This window comes from Gymnodraco acuticeps, unplaced genomic scaffold (assembly GCF_902827175.1).
Source record: "Gymnodraco acuticeps unplaced genomic scaffold, fGymAcu1.1, whole genome shotgun sequence".
NCBI classification, from domain to species: Eukaryota; Metazoa; Chordata; class Actinopteri; order Perciformes; family Bathydraconidae; genus Gymnodraco; species Gymnodraco acuticeps.
In genome coordinates this window covers 473,767-482,508 of record NW_022990513.1, presented here as the reverse complement: position 1 = coordinate 482,508, position 8,742 = coordinate 473,767, and the positions used below count along the sequence as shown (strand labels likewise).

Here is an 8,742-nt window from a genome sequence, read left to right as displayed (position 1 = left end):
CTCCCGCTGGTCCAAACAAAGCAGGAGTAGTGTGTGTGTGTTGCATGTAGCAGCCACATGTGTGCAAACTGCCCCTCCCCCTCGAGAGAGATCTCTCGTCTGGATTGGAAAGATCGAAAATACTAAAAATAATCATAGATGCATTTTTGCAGTCTTTTTGCATATTAGATAACGGAGTTGACGACACCAAAACTGCAATATAATGTTTGTGTAGCATAATAAATATGACATATCGTTCTTCAGTGCCCTACGCTGTACATACTGTATATCCGGCATGAATCGCTGAAAAATTTTGGGAAGCTTTGTTTCGTGAAAGGCTGGCAGAGGGTGCGGCCATAGCTCTGGGCGTGGCTACTGGGTATCCCTACGTAGTGATACCCAGGAAGTAAATGAGAAATCTCCAACGAGACGTTTTGGGGAGGTTGTTAGAGTTTTACTCGCTACGGGTGTACTTTGAGGGTTTTTGACTCTGCAGACCGTTTACATGCATTAAAACGTTCATAACACACAAGGGGGGGTAATAACCGGAAAAGCATGACATGGGACCTTTAAGACAATCCATCGTAACCATCTTAGGCCTTGCCCTTTCGATCCACCTAAAGTACCACATCATGCCCCAGAGATTGAAACAAACTCAATCTTCCCCAATTCGCTACTTCCTAGGCCCCTGTTGTTGCATTTGACCCTTGTGCCCATAGTAATTGCTCCTCCCACAGGTCCCGTAGGAGAGGACTCTGTGGCCCCACAAGAGCAGAGAAATGCATCACCCCACAGGTCCCGTAGGAGAGGACTCTGTGGCCCCACAAGAGCAGAGAAATGCATCACCCCTACGAAGGTGTCAGAGACAAAACAGGGGTAGGCCTCCAGACAGGTATGGACAGTAAGATTGTCGGGACGACAACTGTTAAAGGGGGAGGAGTGTCACAAAGTGAATTTATTTCTGCTTTTTTAAACTGTAGTATGTACTCATGTGTTTCATTGTTGGTGTATAGGCTGCTGCCTGAATATGCTGAATAAAAGGTAGCTTTTCCTATCAATAAAGCTGTAACTATATGCAAGTACTCTGCTTAAGTACAAATTTCAGGCATTTTTATTAATCACTTTGTTACGTGCCGCAGTTGGTGCTTGTGTGTGTGTGCTTTTGTGTGTTTCTCTCTCCCTGATTGTCTCCAGGTGCAGCCTCTCCCCCAGGTGCTCCCAATCCCCAATCAGGGCCTCCATAAAGGACCTGAGGAAGGCTGCAGTGGCCTCTCTCCTTCTCCTCTGGCTGCATTGTGTGCAGCATGTCTCTGTCTCTGTGTGAGGCCTGTGTTCTTGTGAATTGTTAGGAGATGTGCTCCAGTTTACCTTTTTGTTTATTTTAGTTTGCTTTGCAAGTTGGCTGCTGAGCCCTTTTTCTTTTGTCCATTAAAACATCACTTTGTGGCTTCAGTAGACAGTTTCCTCTCCTTTTTCTCTCGCCTGGTTATTTTGGTGTTTTGTTACTTCCCTTTGTACCCCTAGTTAGGAGGGAACGTAACACACTTATACACAGTGGCAGCTGGTGGAAATTATTTTATACCAATGTCTCCACAGCTGCGATTGGTGGTTATGACTTCTGGTGATGTCAGAGATATGAGAAGACTGATCAATACCTCCATAATCTTCAGTGTGGTTAGCTATGAATCTTCCAAAACTTCCGCATACCTTGTCCTGGACATAGTTTCTACAGTAAACTGTGCAACAGTACAGTAGGCCCACACAAACTGCAGAACACCGGTTCTTTGGGAACACTCAAATGATTGAATTCCCATTTAAAATCAGGAGACTAAATACGAACCATAGATACGAACATTATATGCAGACACAGACGTGGTTCAGAAACACAGAAATATTAGAAAACAGACCATTAAGGCAACACATCTAGTTTGATGGATGCTGTCAAAACTCAATTATATACAATAATATGTGTGTGTGTGTGTGTGTTTATTTATCACGGGCACATAGTATCTGTCCCCGGCTGTTTGAAGAGCAAGCATGGGAAACAAAAGGCAGCGTTTACCTGTTTGCATCCAGCACACACAGTTACAATCACACTCCCTGTAATTGACATAATTAATAGATAGTTTAGCTTCTCACCATAATTTGCTGTGGCCCACTGATGTTAACCATCGTAACTGAAAGGCTGCCTGTCAAACAAAAACACCCTGAAAACTCTGGCAGGAGCACTCATTCAAGGGTACTATGACTATGCTTGCACGTCATGGTACCATAGCACCTCCAAGGCGCTAAAAATAAAACTTCAAACATCGCAAAATAAACTGGTCAGACTACTGCTTGACCTTTCATCTAGAACCCACCTCACCTCTGCCCACTTTGACAACCTAGGATGGCTTAGAGTAGACGACAGAGTACAGCTACTTGCAATGGGCCTGGTTTACAAGATCCACTACACCTCTATGGTACCCATGTACATGTCAAAATTCTTCCCAAAGGTCAAGGAATACCATGATCATAACACCAGAGGGAGCTCCACAAATCATGTGAAACCCAGATTTGGCACAAAAAAGGGGGAATACACGTTTCGCAATTATGCCACATCAAGGTGGAACGCTCTTCCCACAACTGTAAAGGAAAGTAAAACTATACTTACCTTCAAAACCTCTCTTAAAGAGCACCTTCGGGGGAGAGCATTGCAAAACTGGCCCCGGTAATGGTACAAATCTCAACCTGTCGTTCAATGGACAGCTTCCCCCCCCCCCCCATCTATGTATATACTCGCATTTTAGACTCTGTTACTAACTGTATATCTGTAGACATGGTATGTCTTAAATGTCCGGTTAGGATGTATTAGAACTAAATCTAAAATGAAAATTGTAAATAAGCAATCTGTATGTAAAAAACCACCTGTATGTAAATTGTAAATAAGCCATCTGTATGTCAAATATGTCTTATATGTCTTAAATGATATGATGAATTGGAAATGGGGGACCCTGATGTAAACAAGACGAAAGTCTTTCTCTGGTCTGCATCCCCTTAACAATTGTATGTTTTGAGCTGTACTGTACTGTACCCAATATACAAGCTGTTAATAAACTTTTCAATCAATCAATCAATCAAACGTAAACATTCAGCCACGTGACTCGCAAACTCTCGCGAGAGTTTTACACAAGACGAATCCTTTCTAGCCATAACCAACTCACAGACTGCACCGGGCACTGACATTGGCGCCCGGTGATCATCAGATCTGACGACGCTGATTGGCTGAAATTATGTTTCGGCGGCATAGTTTACAGATAGCAACAGTCAGCTGCTAGTGGCTGCTGCTGCACTGGTTGAGGGCTCCTCTCTTAGCGCCCAGATGAGAGAGGGTAATGATACACGCTGCGGCCAGGCAGGAAACATGTGACTTATCAGTAACTTTAGACATCGTAACACAATTTTAAACGAGATTTTATTGTAGATTATACATTTTACTGATACCAATTATATAATATGTACCTTGTTCATTAAAAAAAAAAGAAAAAAGATATATATTTTTTAAAATATATTTTTTATTTTCATTTTTAATGTGGGAAGAGGTGGGGCCACTGCTTATACATTGCTATTTGTATTATATATAACATGTTGGTACCAGACTGTCTATGGTGCTTACTAGCAAACTGAATAACAACCTATCGACGTGAAGCACATTAGTTAAAGCTCAGGAACAAAACCAGAAAAAAATACGACAGCTAGCTGACATTAGCATCAGTTGCTAATTGCCTTAGACGGCCTGTTTGTTTTCTGTATCAGTTTGACAATTAGGGTGCGTTTTGCTGACGGAAATATGTGCCCTGCATATCAAAATACACTTTTTTTTTTTAATCAGTTAAAAGACAAGTTAGAGCAATCAGAGATTTTATTAAGTGATTGTTTTATTCAAGAACATATATGAATATCATAAATATTGTATACTAAAAAGTTCACATCAAGGGTAGACATATAAAGTAATAAGAAATGACATCAAATAAATAAAGGAAAAAAAAGATTTCTGCTGAGAAAGTAGTCCCTCCTCACAAATCCCATTTGGACCTTTGCTTACAGTTTTCACTCATTTTACAATATTATAATGTTGCTTGTTTATTTGCAACTAAATTGCTGGGATTCTGTTATTAACCAGCAGATGGTATTTGAACTCAAATTGAACTTGTTTCTCTGTCATCCTTTTTTCAGTCTCTTCATACATCTTCTCTCCTCACCTGCATATTGAAGTTTGACATCCTTTCATCTAATTTCTCCTGCTGTCAGGTACGTTAGTGACATCAAATATGCAAGCTCATGGTAATATAACACACCGTTTAAATGAAATGTGTTCATTAAACTGGTGACATGGGCTTATCAGACCAGGGGGACTACTTTATGTCGGATATGTAGCTTCATTTGATAAAAATTGACAACATGGCTAACTTGAATCACTCGTAACCTACGTTTTATTTTCCCTGTACTCTCTTTTATGAGTTAAAACTGTTGACCGAAATTGAAATAATAATGAATATCCTTGCAGTCTATAAAGCAATGTCAAACCAAAACAGATGCCTACATTGGGTCTGTACAATAAATGAGTATTTTTAAACGAGCAGGGAATGCGAAACATATATATTTTCCAATAAATACATTAAATATATATAAAATATTATATATGACATTTGAACATCTAATGCATCGCAACATCAAAGGGCAACAGGTCAAGGCCAGGTGTCACTGGATAATAAGACAGTGGTGAACGGTCACTTAATACATTTACTGAAGTACTTAAGAACAGTGTTGTGGTTCTATACCTGAGTATTTCCATTTTCTGCAGCTTCATGTTATAGACAGTGAACATTTGACTTACATTGCACTTGGACTATAACATCTCTAATGTTGATAGGCTGCCTTTGGTTTGTCATTTTATTTGTTTCTCTTTTGGTATTACTTTGATGGTCACTTATAGCCAAATGTATTACTAAAGTGTTAAATAGTGAATATATGTTGGGATTATGATTACATTCCTGTTTTCATGACTATTAATTCCTTGCTTTAAGATGTATTTAATAATAGTGTAATTCATTTAGATGTAGGCCTATAGGCCTACTCTATTTTATCTGTATGTGATGCAAAAGAAACTGATTTGAAATATAAAAAGGGTCAATATTAAGGGATGATGTTTACAATTATTTATGACCCACAATCCTTTGTTCAATGAAAAAGACATACCCTGGGTCACGTGATATTATCACTGAGGCGGAAATGAAAGTTCAGTAGCGACAGCAGCACAGAGCAAAGCTGAAAAAGGTACGTGAAAGATTACATTTAAGCCAAATATCTGAGTGTTTCGGTAGATATAGCTGTTCTGACATGAACCACGTAACTGCCAATGCGGTTTAGTTTGGTGTCAAATGATTAGAACAGCTTTTATTGTTATGTCCTTTTGTAAAATCCCCCTACGAAGCTCGCTCGCTAACAGTTAGCCTATTATTGGTAAAGCTAGCCAGAATTAGGCACATCTGACCGGATGTGTTGAGACTTCCCTTTCAAAACAAATGCCAGTGGTTCGATAACATGCATTGTGTGGTTAACAACATTGAATAGAGATACGTTATGCCATTTTCCTTCAGTAAATAATCTCCCCAAATGTACATGTGTGGTTACTTGTGTGATATTTCATAGTTTTAACATCCAGCATCATCGTCTCTTGAGTTGTAGTTTGAAAAACTCAACAGGAAGTCAATATTTTCTTTGTCCCGCTTGACGGTGGTGAATAGAAATGCCTTGATCATCTTCCGTGTTTGTGTTTTGTGCGCAGCAGCTAAGGGTATTTAAATACGTAGACAATGAAAACTGTGTAGCAGGGAGAGTTGGATTGTTATTAGTCTGTATGAAGTTTAGCCAGAATCCACTGACTAACGGATTAAGCTAACGCTGCGTAGCCGGGTAAGCTTTCGCAAGGTTGACGGGAGATGTTGTGCGCTTTTGTTGTCATTGCTTTGATCTAATGTAACAACCCGGAGACAACTCTCAGGTGTGCATTTAGTTGATCATACATTACCTAATGGTTTGATTTGATTATGGCCAGGTCCCATCTGACTATGCATCTCTTGGTTTGGTCTGGTCTCAGGCTGAGATGCCAGCAGCAGTCACCTTGGTGGGGCAGCGAGTAACGTTACACTGAAAACACGATCAGATCCCCTCCACAAACCCGTCTTAATGTTAGTGTCTTTTCTTAATATACACAGTGAAGATCATCATTAACCAAAGCTCCACACTAGATCTCAGCTCTGCTGCATATTGTCCTTGTGTGCAGTCCTCTTTGCATTCAACCATCTCTGACTTTGCTCAAGGTGATGCTGTCAGGGTCTGATGAAAGTGCTGGCACTCTAATGGGGGAATCACTGTCCTGCCTTTATTGAAATGTCTCTTATCAGGCTGATAAATATACCTGTAATGTAAGTTTTACTCTATACATTGCATTTGATATTGAGGTAATCAAAATGTAACAAAGTAATCATAACATTACTTTTATATTTTGATACTCAGATTAGGTTATTCACTACATTTATAGTAACTGTCCTGTCTTTATTGAAAATCCGGCTGCTCAATATAATTGTACGTTTTAGTCTAAAGTGTTGTTTTACATTTTGAAATATTGTGTGTGTGTGTGTGTGTGTGTGTGTGTGTGTGTGTGTGTGTGTGTGTGTGTGTGTGTGGTGTGTGTGTCTGTGTGTGTGTGTGTGTGTGTGTGTGTGTGTGTGTGTGTGTGTGTGTGTGTGTGTGTGTGTGTGTGTGTGTGTGTGTGTGTGTGTGGTGTGTGTGTGTGTGTGTGTGTGTGTGTGTGTGTGTGTGTGGTGTGTGTGTGTGTGTGTGTGGTGTGTGTGTGTGTGTGTGTGTGTGTGTGTGTGTGTGTGTGTGTGTGTGTGTGTGTGTGTGTGTGTGTGTGTGTGTGTGTGTGTGTGTGTGTGTGTGTGTGTGTGTGTGTGTGTGTGTGTGGGTGTGTGTGTGTGTGTGTGTGTGTGTGTGTGTGTGTGTGTGTTTCAGAGCTGTGGGGTCATGGCAGCTGCCAGCGTGAGCAGACCTGGCGGGGCCCAGACCACAGAAAAGTCTCAGTTGATCTTAAAAGGTAATGATCTGTTTTCTGCTCACTCAATGACGAACTGGGACATTATACAAGAAATGGTCTGGCATGGCTTCCAAATCAAAGACAGAACAGGAGCATGGCCCTTACTGCAGTGCATCAAACATTTGTGTGTGTTTATCTCAGAAATTGGGTACAAAAGTGTCTCTCTTTTTCATTCCTGTCTTTATTCATGGTGGCAGCACATTAGGCAGTAGGATGTTATCTGTCCTGTCCGTCCAGCATAACATGAAAACACCCTCTCTCTGGCACACCAACTTATAAAGCCTTTTATTTATATTTTAGGTACTTCCTTTTTGAAAACTATGGGTCAACCTGACAATTTACGGACTGCATTTATCCTCTCAGTTTTTCAATAAAAACTGCTGTTCATAGGGACAGAACGTGTCGGATAAATATACATTTGTATATGTTGTGTTTTGGCTTTTGATCATTGTTTAATGACTTGTGGAAATCTATTCTAGTAGACCTCACCAATGGAATTATGATCAGTAGAAATGGCCATGTCACGGGACCTTTTAACGCTGTGTGATTAAAAGAATAAACACAAATGGCAGGATAGGCAAACATATTTGCTATATCTTGCCCCACTGAAAAGGCACTGCACCGGTACTGTTAAAATATTGGCATAGTTCATCCCTGTGCTGCTTGGCTCGAGCTGTAGCTATTTGTTGTTTGTATATATCACGCAGTCTGTCTTCTGGTTGCCTCTTTTGAGTGACGAATACACACTACCGCCGCCTGCTGGTAAGGAGAGTTATTGCCACTCACGCATGCGCAGTGCGTACTTACTACTTGGCCGTCGGCTGAAGTCTTTGCGGTGTGTTCCATGCGACTTTTTGTCCAAGACACAACAGTCGGGTCCGTCGGGACGTGTTCTTTGGTGTCAGTTTGGTGTGTCAGGGCCTTAACACAAACCACTACACTGGGAAAATGATTTAAAAAAAGAAAGGAAAATCAGTATACGTACTTATACTGGGATATTAATTATGCATGATATGCCGATGTTTGGTTAACATTCAGTTAGCATAGCATTAGCAGTCTCTGTCCGGATGATTCTATAGGGGTCTTTGCCTGTAGATCCGAAGGTCCTGTATCCACCCGGTTGTAAACCTGACATGGTCCTCTAAATAGTTAATATGTTTTAATTACACACAGGTGTACACACCAACTCTAAACACCAGAGAGGACTGACATTAGTAACAGTGATCGATCTGTTATTTCCTTAATTCATACAGACAGATGTCATTAATGAACCTTTTTTTAAATAACGCTTCTCTGTTTCTGCCTAGAGCTTCTCTTTGTAACGGCATTTATAATAATTTCATACTTTATTCATTTCGGATGCAAAACCGCTGACGGATGACTTGGGAACGCTCATATATATTGATGGCTGCTGCTGTTGCCATGGACGCCATCCTCCACAAATGGCAGCCCCAGAATGCACAGCGTTTCCCATTCCTTATTGGCAACAGAAGCACGCCTATAGGCGCGTTCACACCAGAGTACTTTTCCCGTATAGTTCCGTTAGTACCCCTAGTGTCGCGTTCACACCAGAAAGAGTACTTAGTGCTGAGAACTTTTACCCCCATTTTTAGTGCCTAGAGGTG

At 40.7% G+C, this 8,742-nt stretch overlaps 1 protein-coding gene across 4 annotated transcripts in view; it reads left to right on the top strand.

Annotated features, from left to right (window-relative positions):
- Nucleotides 1-5,233: 5,233 nt before the first annotated feature.
- Nucleotides 5,234-8,742, top strand: part of wwp2 (WW domain containing E3 ubiquitin protein ligase 2) — a 77,408-nt gene continuing 73,899 nt past the window's right edge. For 2 of the 4 annotated variants that reach the window (XM_034227061.1, XM_034227058.1), the window contains exons 1-2: nt 5,234-5,295; nt 7,036-7,117. In XM_034227061.1, coding sequence (XP_034082952.1) covers nt 7,048-7,117 — 70 coding nt within the window. In that variant the 5' untranslated portion in view covers nt 5,234-5,295; nt 7,036-7,047. Of the gene's footprint in view, nt 5,296-5,364; nt 5,935-6,076; nt 6,210-7,035; nt 7,118-8,742 lie in introns of those variants that run through there. The other 2 variants (XM_034227059.1, XM_034227060.1) reach the window with 2 other exon arrangements.